This window comes from Thermobia domestica, chromosome 1 (assembly GCF_964235325.1).
Source record: "Thermobia domestica chromosome 1, izTheDome1.hap1.1, whole genome shotgun sequence".
Classification (NCBI taxonomy): Eukaryota; Metazoa; Arthropoda; class Insecta; order Zygentoma; family Lepismatidae; genus Thermobia; species Thermobia domestica.
Window position 1 is genome coordinate 144773100 of NC_137454.1, and position 21220 is coordinate 144794319.

The following is a 21220-nucleotide window of genomic DNA, read 5'->3' on the forward strand; positions in this document are numbered from 1 at the left end:
CAATCAGTACAATACGTTTCTGTCGCCTTATCATGAAAACAACGCTGTCCAGCGAACCTAACGGTCATTTGCTCTCTCTGTTTATTGTTTACAACACAAACCGCAACCTCAATATTGCCAGGCGTACATGGCTTTCTCACAGTTTCGAACAAGAACGCTTGAACAAGATTGAGTGAGCATTATATGTAAGATTGTATTACATCATAATTAAATCGATGTGTAATAACATTAATGTTTCAGTCATCTCAAAAATAACAATTTATGTAGTAATAATAATTTATCCATGACAATGCAGAAGTAGGTACATTCAGTTTGACGATTTATGTTCCTGGCAACCATGAATTAACCATGTAATTTGAGAAGCAAAGTTTTGACGCTCGCACTACAATTGCTTTTTGTAAACAATCCTCCATCTTAGAGTGAACGGACAATAGTACTGCTACTACTACTACTACTACTACTACTACTACTACTACTACTACTACTACTAATAATAATAATAATAATAATAATAATAATAATAATAATAATATATCGCACTATTAGCTGTGAATGAAAGGTCAGGTGATGAACACTATCAGTAAGTCCACAGGCTCGTAGTTTCGTCTGTTCCACTGAGCAAGGTTAAAACTGAGCTGAGGGTATGTCACATTTGTAATTCCAAACAATATATCTGCTAGTTAAAGAATACGTTTTCGTACTTTTCTTTATCTTTGAACCATTTGGCCTTTTAAAATTCATTCTGTTCGAAATTTATCACAAAATTATCAAATTCTCGTTTATATTTATTAGTGAGCATAAAGCAACCATTGTAACTTCAATATGTAGTTCCTTTCTTTATAACTCACCGGATACAAATGATGCTAAAAGTATTGTAGAAATGCATCATGCTTGATCCATACATGATTGCGGTGCTCATCAGCCTAATCCACATTTTTTTTTATTATTTTTCAGGGATCAAAGAATAATTTTACGTTCTCTCTGCATTAATAATAAAGTTTTTCTAGTACGTAATTGAATTGGCTAACAAATCCTTGTCAAAGCGGCTGATTACAACGTAGGGCCAGCATTGGGAGTCTAATAGCCTATCATTTTCCACTGTTTGAACTACTGTCTGGGCTGCTTAGGGAAGTTCGTGTGACTTCGGAAGTCGAACTCGTATTACACATACTGAGGTACGTGTTCTAACAATTCGTCTACAAAGAATCATTTACGTATCTGAATATCCATGGAAAATTAGGTCAGTGTAAATTCGAATTTTCAATCTACGTACATTGGTTCATTATTATTCATGCCCCCTTCCTCCTTCTAGACACACACACACACACATATATATATATATATATATATATATATATATATATAGATTTATGTAATTTCCTGCCTTTGTACTTCACCTCATTACAAGGCAGATTGAGGGCAGAGAAAAGGAGGAAGCTGCAAGCTGGTCATCTCTGTCATGACCAGAAACCAAAGTTTCCCCTCCCCTCGTCGTCCATTCATTCGTGTTGGAACCTGTCCAGACCATAAGGGATTCGTGCATGATTTCCTTACTACCAAAACCTGTAATGTGGAAAAGGAAAAACGATAAAAAAGAGTGATTTCAGCTCCTGATGTTGACACATGGCTTCTGTTGGGAAACGTAAACTTGCCAAGAGACAAGTTATCCTAGTTAACACTATTTTTAATACAAAGTATTGTAGATACGGGATAGTAAGTACATCTTGTACAGTTTAATATTACTACTACAAATTTTAATTTTGAAAAGACTCTTTAACATGGGGTTCAACTTATAATTATACTTTTTACCGAGATAACGGAAGAAAACAGGAACAAAAAACAATCTTTTCTCTCTTTGTATCTTTTATAACACCATTCAGATCATTTCAAATATGTTCTCATACCCGAATCTATGTTTGATAAGGCCCTAAGCTGTTGAAGGTAATGAGGCCCCTTACATGCTCAGCTGCCCTCTGTTAATGACAATTTTTTACTATTTATGTGTATGTGTGTGTGTGTTGAATATATCCTATATGTTGTAATGCAATTTCTATGCAGAATGTAGGCGCCCTATATAGAAAAATGAGCAAACTAATGATACATGAGAGGGCAGGCTAACAGAAACAACTCCATTATTTACATCATAGGAGTCTTATATAACACAAAACACTGTTGCGGTACGTAGGTTTTGTTTCATTTTGTTTCATCTTATATTTTGAAAATGCACATCTAGTTTTCTTCTTTAATTTCTTGAGGCCCCGAAGAGAATGAAGCCTTAAATTATAGCGTCTTGAGCTTATACGTAAATCCGGCGCTGTCTGTTCTGATGTATCTTCATCTACTTGTGAGTTGCGAGCGTCTAGATTATTATCTAGGGATCACTGCACTGCTTTACAATACCAGAAAAGGCATTCTTTGTTGATCGACTAGAATTATCGTTACCCCAAAAAGTAATTAATACTCTAAATGTTATAGTCAAAGTACAATTCTGTCTCTCATTATCAAACAACACAAACAGAAATGAATTTTCATTAACGAATGTTGCTCTTCATTACCTTTGTATATAATAGTAGGTAGTTTTCTGCTCAGTCCAGTTTGCTACCTAAGTACATGAAATTATAGAAATGGTATGCAAACGAAAACTTCAATATCAAAATGTGATACACCTATGACTGTATTTTCTTATTGAAGTGACGCTAATTTTGCGATTTATAGAAATAACAGTACATCGTTGTCTCTCTTTCATAACAGGACATTTCCTTTTCGAAATCGCATACAGTTGAAGTTCAGTGACAGTTATTTGCTCGAAAACTCGTTTGTTTCCCTTTACGTGTCTTCTTAAATTTCAACAACAAAAACCTATTTATTACGAACTACACCATGGTCTTGCAGACTAGTCGTGGGATTGACGACAAAGAGATCATTATACACTTTGATATTTTTATAGCAATAGGAATAAAGCGTCACGGGAGCTTTGGAAACGCAAGATCTCAGGTTGGTTTACGGAAAACTAAATAACTAGTAAAACTTGGTATTCGATTTTCTTCCCTTCTGTTTTACATAATGCTTTTAAACTTTGTTTCATAAATGACACATCTATTTGTTTCGCAGTATTGTGTCAGAACTACTCTTTTTCTTACCTCTTTTAATTTACATTCAAACGAGGAAAGAACAGTTATATTTGGTTCAGAATGTTTGAAAAACTGGATAAAATAAACGATCCACTTAGCATTTGACTACAATATGAGTAAGGATAATGAGCATTTGTGTTAATATTTTTCTTTAACACTACTCTATCTAAACTAGTGTTCACTTCGTGAACTTTGTAGTCTCATTCCCACTTTTTTTACGTCATTAGGGATTTGCATTTAATAAAACCTTCATATGGACATAGTTAAATCCAGCTACCAGCTCAACCAATTTGTGGTATGACGAAGATTGTAATTTTACTTAAAAATACATGGCCATTTAGAAAACATTGATGCTTGAGAGGGAATGCTGAAAAGTTCCCGGGTTTGCTTAAAGAGAGAGTATATATAGCGGGATGTCATCCGCACTTGATGAATATATTGACCACAGAAGCATTTCATAAATGACAATGGCTTTTACTCAGATATTCAAGCAAAGCGAAACTTCTCTTTGCAAAATATGACACAACTTTGCAAACTTTTGATTTGTCCTTTTCAGTTTCATGATGATGGACTATGCATCAGAAATTTCTTCAACACCTTTGGAACTTTTTGCTTTGCATTTTGCAGAATTTATTTTTCGTAGAACAGAAATATTGTTGCAAATTGCAAAGCACAAAGTGAGAAGTTGCAAAGTTTAATTGTAGAATTGACACCTGGTTTCATGCCCAACCAATTGATATTATTTGCAAGGGTTAGAAAAGTTCCAACATTTCTGTACCAAGTGCATCAGTCTCAGAAGGGAATATGTTGAATAACAGTGTAATTTCATCCGTATATATATAAACAGAATAAATTTTTACGGTGTGAATTTAAATTTAAATAAATTCAAGTGAGCAAATATAATTTTTATTTGAACACATTTGACCGGCTTCCCAAAGAACAAAACATATTGAAGTCCTCACAGCAAAATAAGTACTTCTTCGTCTTTATGGCGCTCAAATACATAGTGTGTTGATTGCAACTGTTTGCAGAATAGCACATGTAATGTTTATTTCAGACGTACTTTCGGATGGTTTTATCCCCGGTGATCACACGTCACTCTTGTGCGGGTCATATTCTTTAGCAAATAATGTTTTAGTACAGCCTCTCACATTTTATTTGCCCCTCCCCCGGATTAAAAGAACTGTCTGCATTGTGCCACTAGAAGATACTATCAGTTCAAAATCAAATTGTGTATTACAGTTAATATTTTTCTTTTAGTCACGTATATTTTCCACTAAAGAAAGATTTATTATCACTATCAGCATTTTTTTATTTTTTTTATTTTTTTGGAACATTTGAAATAAAAAAAACAGGAACATAGACCATCCTACAAAGTCCAGAAAACGCTGTTAATAATTGATATCTGCACTCGTTATTTCTTATCATACTTTTAAGATTATGATGCCATGACATCATTTAGTACTACAGTGTCAGTCACAGATCTTGTCTGTGATGTCAGTTGTCATAAATGGATAGTGTCTTCTTCTTGAATGTGGCTTAATGATATATAAAAACGATTAATATTTCTGGTCATCTATTGTTTTGTGTGTCCAGTTTCTTGTCAGATAAACAGTGATTGATACTCTGTTCTTCTTTTCTCTTTTGTTACAGACGCTAGCCAGTACGCTCATTACGTGTTCAACACCATTAAGCATAACCAGACTGGAAAAATCAGCTTCGAGGTGAGTTAGTTTCTCATCATTTATTATATGTAATTTCTTTAATTCTGGAAACGAAAATTTATATGTTCGCAAGGAGAGAAAGACTAGGTGAATGTATGTAGGTAGATTTAACCCAGAGAAGTATGAATTTTTTTTCTTAAATTATAGCTAGGTATAAGTGAAGTTTGTTTTAATTAATGGGATAGTTAATAGTAATTGGGATTCAGATTTTGTTCAGACATGGTTTTGGGAGATGTTATCGGCTAATAAACTATGTGAATATGTCGTGCCTAATGTTTAGGAAACTCACTTTTGATGTTTGCGTTCGATAACTAATGAAAGAAATGAAATTAAGTCTTATAGTTTAAGGTTCCATGATTATGATCTAAGGCTAAGGTAAACGGATGATTAAGGTAAATGAATGAAGATAAAAGAATCGGTGGAATGAGAATGTGGGAGGAAACTGGCGTACCCTGAGAGAACTCACTGACACTCACTGATGGATGGGAATCGAACCAGTGACACCACGCATCAGAGTTAATCGCTCTACCAGAGTTTATTATCCTGCTTTTGTAACATATATATTAGCAACATATTAGTAAAATTCACTAACCGTTTAGACGTCTTTCAGGAGGAGATCGATCTAACATCGTCATACGCGCATTCCATATTTTAGCTTGTATCCACAGATAGTGTGTGCGTTAATAACAAAATGTCTTTCCTGAGAGCTCCTTTGTGGCTAAGCGGTTAGAATACGCGCTTTTGTCGTGGGAGACCCGGGTTCGATTCCCGGTGTGGTTCGGAGTCCCCGTTAATCAGTAGGTCCACGTCTCATATAGCCTCGCTGCTGAAAGGGACGTTAAACTCAAAATCAACTCAACTCATGTCTTTCATGATGCCACCTTTGTGATTAATACATTTGCGTAATGATAAATTTAGGGAAAGAAAATTTAATCAATTTGATTGACATCATTAAACAAAATCAAAAATTACAAACCCGATTAGTCTTCGGTATACTGAATTCGAACGTTTATATCTGATCAGAATATATTTTCATCTTTTATATTTAATCTATTTTTGTCGTCAGTCAATTAATTCAATAGTGAAAACATTCCATCCATTATTTTTTGTAAAAATATAACATACATATGGATTATTTTAAATGTTTGAGGATAAACATATATATATAGAGAGAATGTTAGCTATAAATAGTATTTCGGTGTTTTGTATAATATTATTTCGGAAATTTAAAACAAAAAGACTTTTGTGTTCGCCTTTTTGTTTCCGCTAAATTTGTATTCAAGTTTAAAATCGGCTTTTTTTTTAGAACTCCCCAGAGAACACAATGATTAATGTGCTCTCTCAGGATTTTACCTTTGGGATTAATGGGGGAAACAAAAAAACAACAAATTTATAGAGCTCTGCTCTGTATTTTGATATATTGATTTCGTTCTAAACTCATTTTCTTCCTTTTTTTCCGTTTTGTATCCAATTACTGAAGGCAAAAAAGGGTTAAATGTGCGCGCACAGTGCACGATTTGCAAATATATCATCTGCTTCAATTCTGTATGTAATTACGGGAGATATGTCATGTGACTTTTTTCTTGTTCTTAGTTTGTAATTGAAATTTCCACATGTTTTACTCGATTGCTTATGTATCTCTCTCTCTATGACCATACTTCCAGTCTGTGATTTTCCTCAAAATGTTATTGTATACGTACTTGTTTAGTATTATCTATATATTTACGAGCATATGTATATATGAAATAGACATATATATACATTTCTATCCTTTATATTTAAACACATTTTATCTTTTCACGACAAAACGGACAAAAAGTTTAAAAGAATTTGTTGAGCATAGTTACCACGTTGGTCGAGGATTGTTTATATCATTTCATTTTGATAACCAACTATCCATAAGTTGACATAATTGATAAATCAAAGTGTCCATTGTGTTGCAAAAGGAGACAATTTCTTATTGTTGGGAGTGGTCACTATGGATTTACATTGACTCTAATTTCCATAGAATTTGCACCAACGTAAGAGTGAACCATCAGGCCTTATTTTTCATTATTACACTATTGCCCTTATTACCCTTATTTTTCATTATTACACTATTGCTCTACTATTATTTACACATATGTTTTTTATTTTGTTTGTTAATCTATCTTCATTTTCTTATTTATTTCAATGTTTTTTCATTGTTAAGGACTTTGCTTTAGTAAAAACTCTTTTTATATATTTACACTTCTAAAATTCCTTTATATATATTTACCCTGTCTAAAACTCCTTTATATATTTACCCTTTCTAAGACTCCTTTATATATTTACCCTGTCTAAAACTCCTTTATGCATTTACCCTTTCTAAAACTCCTTTATATATTACCCTGTCTAAAACTCCTTTATACATTTACCCTTTCTAAAACTCCTATATATATTTACCCTGTCTAAAACTCCTTTATACATTTACCCTTTCTAAAACTCCTGTATATATTTACCCTTTCTAAAACTCTCTTATATATTTACCCTGTCTAAAACTCCTTTATGCATTTACCTTTTCTAAAACTCCTTTATATATTACCCTGTCTAAAACGTCTTCATACATTTACCCTGTCTAAAACTCATTTATATATTTACCCTGTCTAAAAGTCCTTTATATATTTACCCTTTCTAAGACTTCTTTATATATTTACCCTTTCTAAAACTCCTGCATATATTTACCCTTTCTAAAACTCCTTTATGTATTTACCCTGTCTTAAACTCCTTTATGCATTTAATCTTTCTAAAGCTCCTTTGTATATTACCCTGTCTAAAACGTCTTTATACATTTACCGTGTCTAAAACTCATTTATATATTTACCCTTTCTAAAAGTCCTTTATATATTTACCCTTTCTAAGATTCCTTTATACATCTACCCTTTCTAAAACTTCTGTATATATTTACTCTATCTAAAACTCATTTATATATTTACCCTTTCTAAAACTCCTGTATATATTTACCCTGTTTAAAACTCCTTTATATAATACATTTACCCTTTCTAAGACTTCTTTATATATTTACCCTTTCTAAAACTCCTGCATATATTTACCCTTTCTAAAACTCCTTTATATATTTACCCTGTCTTAAACTCCTTTATGCATTTAACCTTTCTAAAACTCCTTTGTATATTACCCTGTCTAAAACGTCTTTATATATTTACCCTGTCTAAAAGTCCTTTATATATTACCCTGTCTAAAACTCCTTTATACATTTACCCTTTCTAAAACTCCTGTATATATTACTCTGTCTAAAACTCCTTTATACATTTACCCTTTCTAAAACTCATTTATATATTTACCCTTTCTAAAACACTCTCATATATTTACCCTGTCTAAAACTCCTATATGCATTTACCTTTTCTAAAACTCCTTTATATATTACCCTGTCTAAAACTTCTTTACACATTTACCCTGTCTAAAACTCCTTTATATATTTACCCTGTCTAAAACTCCTTTATGCATTTACCCTTTCTAAAACTCCTTTTTATATTTACCCTGTCTAAAAGTCCTTTATATATTTACCGTTCTGTCCGTGTGTGTGTCCGATCAGGAGATATAAAAATCTCAAAGAACTAAGGTGCTTATAGATCACCATCAATTTTGGCCAGGATATAGAAGGATAAAAGTTAGGAATCTAGTTCGTTGATTGATCTGATATTCGAACCGGAAGTGATAAAAATCTATCATTTCCGGTTTTAACGTTGATTAGTGTAGAGTAAAAACGGTAATACATAGCGAGAATCGAATTCCTGTACTCAAATAAGTGTCCGAAAATACATCCTATTTCCATCCTTAACTCACTCACTACTAAAAAGGGAAAGTGATAAAAATTCACTACAAATTCCGGTTTTAATATTGATCTACCTAGACCAAAAACTATAACAACGAGAGGCTGTTTTCTTGAAATCGATTTAGCATTCTAAGAATAGCTACCATCTTATCTCTGAACCTTCTGTTCAAGTGAGAAGTGGCAGAAAATTTACAACTTCCGGTTTCAACGTTGATCGCCATAGAATAAAATGATAATAGATAGCAAGAAACAGTTTCCTGTAATCAATCAAGCATTCTCAAGAATATATATTTAATCTCTACCCTAATTTCTCTGCAAAAACCGACAATAGTAGAAATGTGCTTTCAGTTCTGGTTTTGATATTAATTGAGAATAATATGATACCATACAAAGCAGAATCCTCCACGTAGTATACACGTGACACTACTTGATGTTCATTTTCATTTTAGATTTCTTTTTTTTTTAATTTTCAGTTAGAATTTTACATTTTTAGCTGGTATCAGTTAGAGAAGATGAATAAGTTTACTTTAAGTACTTAGATAGTGTTATCAACTGAGAACTATATTATTAAGGAAATTAAAAGAGAGTGAATAGTTAAGAAACAAATCGATTTCGCGACTCGAAACGGAAAAAAATATTTTCTTTTAATAAACTGTAAATACAAAGTGGCATAATATCTTGTTGCAACCACAAAATATGTGAACTATACCCTATCATTCCTTACAAGTAGGAAATGAGAACACTATATAGACACAATAAGCTGTAATAACTAACTATCGTTAGTTGTTGTAAGAGGGAAATATCTAACCAGTTATTAGTGATAACTAGTAGCTATTCAGACATAAAGTTACCGTAACAGCACTATATGAAACAGTATCATTTTGTATTACATGAATCTGAGAATTGGGAGTTAATTCGCAGAAATGATAAAGTGTCAGGACTTTTTTTTCAAAGCAAAGTTCTACATTGAAAATTCCGAGTAAAATGTAACGAATAAACGGGTTATATATCGTGGAGCTTCACACAATGTACACATTAACAAATGTATAAGGACAGTTAAATCGAGTCAACTGAAAGATTTCGAATATTTTTCTCGTAAAAAAAAATCACGTTCTACACGATGAAGCTATTCGAAAGAAACATAGAGTAGACTAAGAAATTGAGTGAACAATGAACACCAAAATCTTAGCTAAGTACAATGTCATCCGATTAGATTGAATTAACATGGAATATGATTCAAGGGTGGACCAGGATTAGGATTTTAGATTTCTGGGCTCTCGGCATCTAAGGCCATTTAGCCCGTCACGTTTTGAGGGATGACGTCCCTTGGTGAGCACATTATCCGGGGAAAGAGAAGGAAGAAAGGATTGGGGAAGGAAGGAAGCGGCCTGGGACCTATAAGTTAGGTACCACCCCGATATTTGCCTGGTGTGAATGAGGAAGATCCAGGAAAACATCATTCAGGGTGGCTGGGCTGAAAAAGCGTTCTTACACCTTTTCGACTGAGTGCCCCACCGGGAATCGAACCCGGGACCGCTCGAACCAAATGCGAGAGCGTTAGCGACTACGCTACGCGGGTCCACTCAAGGGTGGACCAGTGTTTCTGCGACGACGAACATTCGGTATCTTGGAAAACAAGTTTTGTACATTTTAAGTTGAATCAATTTTGTAACGAAACACATATTTTGATGTTGACTTTGGATAGGTTCGGGAAACTTCTTAAATCAAGGGTAAAAACACCACGCAAAAAAAAAAACAGAAATTAAAGGTTAAACAGATAATGAGAGTCAACTGTACCATATTTAAACCTTTCTTAAGATGCGTTGAATGTTACACGAGTACTAAATAAAATTAAACTCAAAGTATGGGATATATTTTATTCTTTTTCACATTGAAATTTGCACTTAGAATCACTCTACACTGAGAGAAAATAAATTGAAATTAAAACATACTCTCCATAGAAAGGAAGAGAATAATACTATTGAAGAACGATCAATGAAGATAATGAGAAGAAATGAACGAGAAAATTTATTGATACAATATTCATGATCCACCAGAAGCTCATATGATTTGGAAACGAATCATATACCTGGAGCACTACTAACCCTCCGGTACACCAAGGAAAATGAATATTTAATCATCAGACGGAATCGAGTTACCATTTCACCGTTAAAATCTGAAACACTGTGGAATAATATATATAATATAATAACACTGAAGCTGAGACAGTGAAATCTACTTTAGGTAAAACTCTTGTATGAAGATAAAAGTTTTAAGTTTCCTGGTTCCGATTATGCTATGCATTATCATTACCTCACAATGAAACCCTCGATCTGGTATTAAGTTTAAACTTACCTGGATATATATGCAACCCACATCACAAATGAGCTTATTTGGTTGCATACGAAGTAGGCGTTAAACCACAGGAAAGATGGCTTCCCAGGCTGGGTTTGACCTAAAAATTGCAACTGAAAAATTTTGAAAAAAAAAAAAATGAAATATTTAAGTTTTATGTCCCATAGTTTTGCCGGTTAGGCTAAAGGAGACGGTGATGATGAGAAATGAATGAAATGGTGGAATGAAGAAAGTGAGAGGAAACGGGAGAACCCCAAGAAAACTTCGGTACATGGTGTTTGTCCACCAGAAAGTTCACTTGGCGCGAGCTGGGATCGAACCAAGGACCCCAGGCACTAGAGGTGAACGCTCTACCACTCAACCACCGCGACCCCAACTGAAAAATTGTCATTCGTACTATCAACACTAGTCAAAATAAAACATACTTCCTTTTATTATATTCTCGTTTTAAGGAACAAGAAAATATTTCAATTGTATAAATTGAAGGAAGATATTTTACGTTTGAGGTATTACACTTAAAATTTAAATACAGAATAAGGCTGATAATGTTTGTGAAAAACAATCAAATCAGCTTGCGTAAAATTCCCTTTCTTAACTTATATATTTTTTCTTTCAGAATTGTTCTAGTGATAAGTCTCCAGTCGTTAATCAATCTTTTTAAAAACTCAATGAGAAGGTTCTGTATCAGAAGCCGAAAAAACTATCATTGTACTCTTGTGAAATTTCTATTGAATAATTTTCCATAAGTTTAATTGAATCTTGCATTTTCCAGTACAACAATCTACAGATGTGAAATAGATCATAATTTAAAATAGTAGCAAGGATCATAGATGATAACAAGGAAAAAATTGAAACCAACCATTACAGTAATTACAACGAAATATCTCTATCAACCTTACATATATATATATATATATATATATATATATATATATATATATATATATATATATATATATATATATATAGATAGATAGATAGATAGATAGATAGATAGATAGATAGATAGATAGATAGATCCAGAAATCTAGTTTCACCGGGCCATCTAAGTGGACTCTTTCCTGAAACCAAGAAAAGGAGGGTTTGGCAATATTTTTCGTCACGCTATACACCACAAGCAGTTGTCCGTTGTTCTTTTGACGAAAGGAAATTCTAATATGTTTTATTTATTATTTTTAGTGTTATGCAACAGTGATACGATACTATGATTATGAGTTTTGCGTATTGAAATACTTTGTACTTTACGTTCCCGTAATTCAATAGGATGAGACTGGTAGCATAATGGAGTATATTGAATATCAATATTTACTCATTTCTTCTGAATTCTGAAGAACTGCAATGGCGTTCAAATGGGGCTGATAGCTTCGGCCAGCATCTCTCAAATGAATACCTGGAAAAACCTGGGGGATAAAAACAGACAGGGAGTGGTATATACTACACCTCCTCTACATGCTGAAGTTTTTTTTAAATCTCATAACGTCCTTGGGTGGCATTAGCCTTCACAAATGAGGGTGTATATTTTCATGTGAACTCTGTACAGGTTGGGATTCTATGTCCGGTTCGAATTGTTTCGAGCCATACTATATAATCATGTTTTAACCAAATAATTTAATGTTTGAGATTTGAGAATGGCAGATATAAATAATTAGAAAGTCAAGTCATTTGTTTGGTATCGTAAATTAGATAAAGAATTTAAGTCCAAAAATGCTTTTACAGATCTTTTGCTTCTTTGTCCTTTCATAGGTTTAGATCTGAAACTTATTTTCCTATTACGTAATACACTATTTTGCATCCATTTGAAATTTTATATTTTAGGATATAATTCATCAAATGGTAATAAGTTGAAGCTTGTAAGCCATATCCGTCGTCTTTGTTTAGTTGAAACCACTCCCTACCAAACATGTGAGGATTAATTAATATTGTTTTCTTAAAATTCTATTGCGACAGCGTTACTATTACTATTAATAATAATAATAATAATAATAATAATAATAATAATAATAATAATAATAATAATAATAATAATAATAATAATAATAATAATAATATGTACTCACAACAAATTGATTAACAATGTCCATACATCATATTAAATTAATATATTGATTTCATGACCAATGTTTATTCATTAAAATAAGGACACGTAGTTTCAAAGTGAGCGATCAGCATGGCCGATGTTTTAGTTGGTAGAAATATACATTTTCAATTTTAACCAACTACTTCTATTGCATTGAAGCATAAGTTATGGTACTCAATTCATATATAGAATTTATCACGAAATATTATTGAAATAATCATAGGTGCTACAAAATTAGTTCTAACATTTGTCTCTCTACAATAATCCATGGAGAACTCTTATAATGTATTCTCTATATATATCCAGGCTTGTCTCAAAGCACGTATGTAATTTGTACCTCCCGCTGTAAAGTATGGAGTGAATCTTACTATCCAATCAGGTTTCAAAAATAGTGAAAGGATGTAAATAACTTTATTTTAGCTTAAAAGTAAGAGCAAAGAGGAAGTTTTTTTTTTTTTTTTGCTAATTTTTAAACACTATATAAAGTCGATTAAAGTGTGATACAACTATTAATTATATCCGATTAACCGATATAAAATTTAGTCAATCGACGTAACTAGTAAATTGGCTCAGCAAAACTTTAAACCAAACCATGTTTTGGATGCAATATATTTCAAGTTAGATTCATAAGATATAAATTATAGACATTCTTAAACTTTTAGTGACCCCATTAATGAATACTGCATGAAACGAAATTCATAGAGAAGTATAGATGAACGTTTTATATCCCAAGCCTTTTAAAACGATAAAATCGAATAACACTTACGTTAATCTAGAGATATATTCTCTGTTTCAATGTAAAGCTTTCCGTTAAAAATCTGACGTCAGTCATGCTCTTTTGGCAAGCAAGAATCGATGGTGTTGGGTAAAGAATTCTTGTATTCTAGTATATACTTCATTTTCGTGAAGATAACCCATTTGTGAACCAAAAATATCCTTTTTCCAGAAATAAAATTTGAATGTGTATACTTTATTACTCCCATGCATGTGAGAACAACATAGTACAGCAGTACAAAATCACTGTTAACTTGTTTCCCTTCTTTAAAAAAATGGGTGATCGAATGTAGTTGTTGAATTTTTATTCACTTGTTCGTGGAGATCTGTTTTATTCGTCCCTGCTTTGATGAATTTTACCCTAAAAGAAATCCTCTTGTATTTGTAACATGGGTTTAGTGACTGCTTTTCAAATGTCAATTCTCTCTAATTTTTTTTCGTTCCTTTCAGTGGCATTTCAATTTCAAAAAATCCTAATCCGACAAAAAAAAATGAGTTTTGTACAAAAGGCACTTCTTATGCTTTACATGTTCTTTTCCTTTTTTCTATTCTACTCACCATGAGTAATCAGAATATAACCATCTATTTTGCTTGAAAACTTGACCAATGTCATCTCTGTGTCGTTTGTACTGTCTTTGTGTGTGTGAGTGTTTGTGTCTGTGTTCAACGTTGGTGGTTTGTTGCAACCATAATCGCTACGTCAGTTATAAGAGCTTTAGCACACAGTTACAAATAGGAACAGTCCACTTAAAGTGGGTGGTGTTTGGAACATCCGGTGCTATGTGGATAGTCCAGCTCTTAATCCCATGCTTAGTCAAGGAACTAATTACATCAATCACAGAATATCTTCATTTTTACGTAGTCAAAAAGAAGTACATAAAATACTGAAAGAAAAAGAAAATATTTACATATTTTTATAGATTTTTTATTTGTCTCAGTAGATTTCACAGTAATTTCTACAGTATTTTAGAAGAGAAAAATTTAACTAGCAAAATAATCATGACAGGATAACCTGTACGGTATTATAAATTACTTTCTGTTCCAGCTTGTATTCTGTTCAGAACCGTCCCTAAATACAGGGAAACCCAATGGTAAGACCTTTCCAGAATATAATTTAAATTAAAGATTGACAAGTCCGAATTTCTAGATGTTACCTTCATAATTTCTCATTTCAGTTCTCTGAATGCCTAGTCGGATTGTTTGTGACAATCAGTTCAGATTCGCAGCCATAAAAGGACTAGGAAAAATGGTCATCTAAAATGTTCTTCCCTATGTTTATTACACCAAACAATGATCCAAAAGACATGATGTGTTCTAAACGATCTTCATATTGCACCCTGTTCCATTTGCTACTGGTAGCAAACCTTAGTCAGTTGATCAGTGGCGGTTTTAGCGAGTAGCCCGAGTAGGCACAGGCCTATACAAAAATTTTGAAAAATATATAGACGCTAAAATATACAATAAAGAGTAAATATATTTTCCACTATTTATATTAATGGTAGATAATTGTTTAACAAATAGCACCAATCACTGAAAGTAATTTCCTACTGTCATTAATCAATCAAATGTGTATACGTATTCATAAGCGAAGGAGCGGGCCTACCCAAAATTTAAAATTCGAAAACCGTCCCCTGCAGTTGATGTCAATTATATTACTTAATTTTCCTTTATGTTAAAAAATTATTGGCATCATTTCGATTTCATAAGCCGAAAGTGTTAGCAAATTGGCAATTATCGTATTTGATAGAGATGCGCACGAGACGAGTCCAGACAGAATTTTTCTGACAAAATTCGAGTCGAGACACAGCTCTTCCAATAGAGAAATATACATTTTCGAGTCGAGACATCACTTTTAGAGATCATTTTTGAGACAAGACAGCCTTAACTCTTATATCGTGTGCATCCCTAGTAATTAAAATTACAAAATTAATTATTATTTCGATCTTTTAAATGACCCATTTTAATTCCTCGTTTTGTTCCAATTATTCTTGAATAGAGACCAGACGCTGTAATACGTTTACTTTTATTCTCGTACAGTATTATCCATATTTTATTATAAAATAGATTGATAAAAAGTCTATTAAATAATATAATAATGTGTATTTCACTACAAATTGATATTAAAAATTTACACATCTAGATAATGTAAATATGTTATCCAGTTCTAGAGTTAGAACAATTACGAATAAAAAAACTTTACTCTCTTTCTCTCTATTACAATTACACTTCTTGAGAGCATTATACCGACTATCTAATCATAAAAACTCTGTGTTGATATTTTGTATGCAGTAGATAATGAACATAAAACTTATTAAGTTGTCTATTTCTATGACCAATATTAAAGCCTCTGTCAAGAACAAGCAAAATTTTGTCCCAAAATTTCATATCAAATATTGTCTTATAAAGAACTCTAATTATCTTTGTAGACACTTCCTATGCAATAGGATTTCATATTGGAAACAGGCGAATGTATCTAAAATATGGAACTTCAAAAATCTTGATATTTCCGAAGCCAAATAAGTATCCTACCAATGTGTATTCGCATAGTCCAATACAATTCTCACACCTTCAATAAGCTGAGTATGTGAAAGAACTGTGATTAATAGACTACCTTCGTCTCAGCAATAATGTTCATCTTCCAATGAACCAGGTTTAGATACGTATTCATGATAATTTGCTCTGGATCCTCAACAATCACAAATCATTACAATGAAAGTAAACAAGCATCGTGTTTATTGCTGTTTAACATAGAAAATGTATTCTACAGTTTGTATTATGCGAACGTGGTGCAGAAACTGCACAAATTCTAGCTTCTAAACACATCAGACTGATCAATAATTACATAATAATAGAACTGATTCTATTCAGGTAAGTATACTTTGTTTATCAACTCTTTGCTCATTGTGGAGTACCTCAAGGAACAGCCTTTTCACAGCTTCTATACGTCCTATCTACTGACGATTTCCTACAGTTGCCAGATAATATACATAATGTCCTCTTTGCCGATGTCATTCTAATATGTTGATCAGTTTGTATGATGATGCAGTCTTGTTGTCTAACTATAGGTGCACAGGAAAACCATAATCACCCGGTCCGAAACGACGTAAAAACAAGTTCATCACAATTCCTGTTTCCTAAATATTCATATTAATGGAATCTGATAAAACAGCAAAATATTTGGGTTTTACGTTTACCAAACATCTGTCATGAAAAATTCTTATGTTGATACAATCAATGGAGGACACGGTGGCTCAGTGGTAGAGTGCTTACCTCTGATGAGTGGGGTCTCTGGTTCGATCCGTGGCCAAGTAAGTTTGTGGTGGACAACATCGTCTTTTGGGGGTACTCCTGTTTCCTTCCACATTCATATTGCAAGACTTATTCCGTTATCATCCACTTGGCTTAATCATCTGTCTCCCTTAGCCTAAAGGGTATAATTGTAGAACGTTAAACTGGAAGATTTCATTTCATTTTTCAGTTTGCTACAATGAACCTAAAAGTTAAATATTGACTAAACGTGCTAAATGACTAATTGATAGAACTTTGAACATCCATGTCTACATCATCCTATATACGTATACATTTATACGTTCCATTCTTTCATATAGATATATAGACTGAACCTCAGCTCCTGACAAATTTTAAGTAGTTGGACATACTCTTCGAATAAGCTATCGCGTTCTCGAGCCCTATTCTACGTGATTCCTGTACAAATGAAAATATTTTCTTCACCTATTATATCATAGTAAACAAATTCGCGAAAAATACGAAAGTTCACCCTTTCGATCTAATATCTCAGCTTGATACATTTCCTTTTGACGCAGCTCATGAAAGCTTACTGACCCTGTTAATAAACACCGCTGCAGCATCTAGTTATACAGCCCATGGAGACTTTATTTACTTTCATATTTAGTACTCTGATCAGTATTTATTTATCATTGCACATAATATCCTGTGGAGCCAACATATCTTATTGATTTTATTTTATAACCTCAGAGTCTTCCCAGAAGAGAAGTAAACCCATACATTTTCATCTTTAAACATTGTCATTATTTTGATATACTGACAAAGAGGACCTCATAAATGATGACATTAATTAAAGCCTAAAAATTAAAATAAGAAACATTTTAGTAAATAAGTCACGCCCTGCGTGCTTTTATTACTGTATACGCATATTTATTTTTTTCTTATTTTGCTTTTCCTTTTATTCTCGTATTCCCGTAACTACGGTACTTGAGACATCTTAGAATTCAATTTCAGTTTCCTTCTCTATGCGTTTTATTTTCTTTCTATTTTGCTTATTTATTCTCGTACCCTTCAATTACATCGCGCTTTCTTCACCTATTTATTAATATTTTAATTAAATCATCTTCATCTTTATTATTAATTGTTTTATTATATCTATAATTTATTTTAACTCGCTTAAAATATCCGCATGTATTTGTTAAAGCTTTTTTAAAAAGTCGAAGTAATTTTGCCATGGAAACCTCGTAACGCTTTTATTATTATTATTATTATTATTATTATTATTATTATTATTATTATTATTATTATTATTATTATTATTATTATTATTATTATTATTATTGGCAGGAATTAGATAACAGTTAAGTGGGAAAGTGCCAAATTGGATTGGGTTTTAGCTTCCCTTTCAAGAGCGAGCGTATATGAAACTTGGACCTATAGCTTAACATGGAATCTGAACCACATGAATTCCCACTAGGATTCGAACCTCGTCTCCTGCACCGAAGACGTATACTCTAATCATATGAGCGGATCAGAGGAAGACAATGGTGAACACCACTTTCGGTATCCGAAATTGAGTTGTTAGGCGCAATGGATCGGGATCGGACCACAGAATAGTATGGAGGTAGTTTAATTTCGGAAATGCACCTCGAGATGGCAGGAAAGTTTGCTATCAATTGCTTTGCTGGGAATGTTGAACTTTGTTTTCGAGTCTACTCGAAAGTTAGAAATTGTGATACTGGCCGCTCATATAGCCATGGGGGAGTTTGAATTGCCAAATTAAATAATAAACATAGAGAAAGAATAGCCAAACCTGTTCTAATTTTAGAAAGTACTACAGATAGATTGTATAATCAATGATTATATATTTATATGTAAGTTGATATTACTACAAGTAATTCTAGTAGTGTACTGAGAAAAATCCGTTATCCGGACAGCGGTATATTGTACAAATATACTGATTTTATATGTTTACTATGGAACTCTGTACGGAGCATTTATTATCCATATGCTGGATAGTACTGCCTTTTTCCCGTTTAGATGGTACGTTATGCCGCTGAAGGATGTTTGATTTCTAACAGTCTTCAGTATATTACATACGTATATGTATGTTACATGTCAGTAATATGTTATGTACGTCCATATGTATGTGACGCCTGTACTGTATGTGACGCAGATACTTACCGCCTGTATACAGTTCCTTCCTTCGTAATTATAGATGGAACACTTATACGGAAAATATTATAAAACATACATTTTCAGTTATATGTTCGAACGTTAAGTACAAAAATTACAGGATTTACGCATACGCCACATAGTTTTTTTTTTTTTAAAGCAGGGTGAGCACAATGTCACTTTCGCCATAACAAGTAAAGAAAGAAAACTAAACGAGCTATCAGTTAGCATTTTTTCTTTTGTACTAGAATGTTACTATTATGTCTCTTAGTGTGGCTGGGACTGGAAACCATGTTTTCGTATGCATTTTATTTAATTGCTTTTTTACTGAGTGAAGTTGTGTTACATTGAAATTAATCGCAAATTAACCCTTTTAAATTTTAGCTTTTTTAAGGTAAATTATAGACTTTCAGTCAAGCAACTACAGCATCGGGTTAACAAAGGAGCATGTGTTTTCGCGCCAGAAGCTTTGTGGAAACATAACAGTAACACAAATGTAATGGCAGCAGAATTCAAGAGAAAATTTCCAGGTCTTGAAACTCCACCACGTCAAGCCATGAGAAACCTGAACCAACATCTCGAAACTACATGTTCTGTGCATGATCTACTACAAACCAAACGACCACGAAGTGTACAAAATCAAAGGAACACTGAACTTGTTGCTCAAAGCTGTGTATCTAGTGCGAAGAAGTCTACCCAGAAGGTTCGCACACGACCTGGAAATGGCACGTCCCTCTTTAAGGAACATGATAAAGGATCTGAATATGAAATTTTGCCATCCAAAACTTTTCCACGCGTTGCACAAGGTGATCCGTACCGACGCGATGAGTCTGTGAGTAGTTTCTCATTCAGAACGAAGCTGACAGAGACTTCTGGAAATGAATTTCGTTAATAGCTGAGGGTTTCATTCAAGATGAAGGGTCGCAGAAACAGATACAATTGTGTTTATTGGAATGATACCAATCCACACGAAATTGTGACAGAAACGTTAAACGTTCCTGGTGTTACTGTTTGGGTAGCATTTGGAGTTGTGGTAACCTAAACTTGAAGGAATTGTTTCTAGTGGCACATACCTTCAGATGTACCCGGAAGTTGTCATTCCAGAACTTGAAAATAACCTTCATTACGAAAACGTTCAGTTCACTTGGTAACACAATGGAACACTGCCTCACTTTGGTATTATGAGAGATTGCTTGGATCGATATTTCGATGAATGGATTGGCCGTCATGGTACGACAGATTGACCATCCCGTTCATATGATCTTACACCATGCAACTTCTCCATGTTAGTGAGGGGACAGTTTAAACAGTACTTGTAAGTATAACAAAGATTGTCAAGTCATCTATCTTCTTTATTTTATTTCTTCATATATTGGGGAAAGCGACTTTGTGCCCATTTTGTATATTCAGAGCAAGTATTATTTTCATCAGTTTTTGCGTGTGTGAACAAATTTATATAAATATTAAATACTCCAAATTTTTATTCTAACGGCAAGAAACCTGATATGTATTTTCGTATTACGCATTTTTCATGTTTTGTAATTTTGTATTCAAGTATCATACAATATTTAGTGTAATGTGAGAGTTTAGCACGTCTATCAATACATATATAATGCAAAAAAGAGTTTTGAAATTTTCCAAAAGATCTGAAAAACGATTGCACTGTATGTGTGTGTGTGTCAGCGAATATATATTGGTTTTTATACTTTGATTGAAGCCTGGTCTTTGAATTAACAAAAGCGGGTGAAAAAGCACATGTGATCCTATATTCCTTTTTTAATCTAGAACAGAAAACAGAAAGTGCCATTTAGAAAATTTCTCCACTAACAATTGAAGCACGTTCCGGACACAGTTTTTTCCCCTCTTCTATACTCGCAGACTTTTTTTTATTTTCATGTATATATGTGTGTGTGTCTTTTTTAATTTG

At 33.0% G+C, this 21220-nt stretch overlaps 1 protein-coding gene across 2 annotated transcripts in view; it reads left to right on the plus strand.

Moving 5' to 3' along the window:
* Positions 1 to 21220, plus strand: part of LOC145689734 (Kv channel-interacting protein 4-like) — a 794874-nt gene that overhangs the window by 651081 nt on the left and 122573 nt on the right. For both annotated transcript variants that reach the window (XM_081763935.1, XM_081763937.1), the window contains exon 4: positions 4785 to 4855. In XM_081763935.1, the coding sequence (XP_081620061.1) occupies positions 4785 to 4855 (71 nt within the window). The remainder of the gene's footprint in view (positions 1 to 4784; positions 4856 to 21220) is intronic.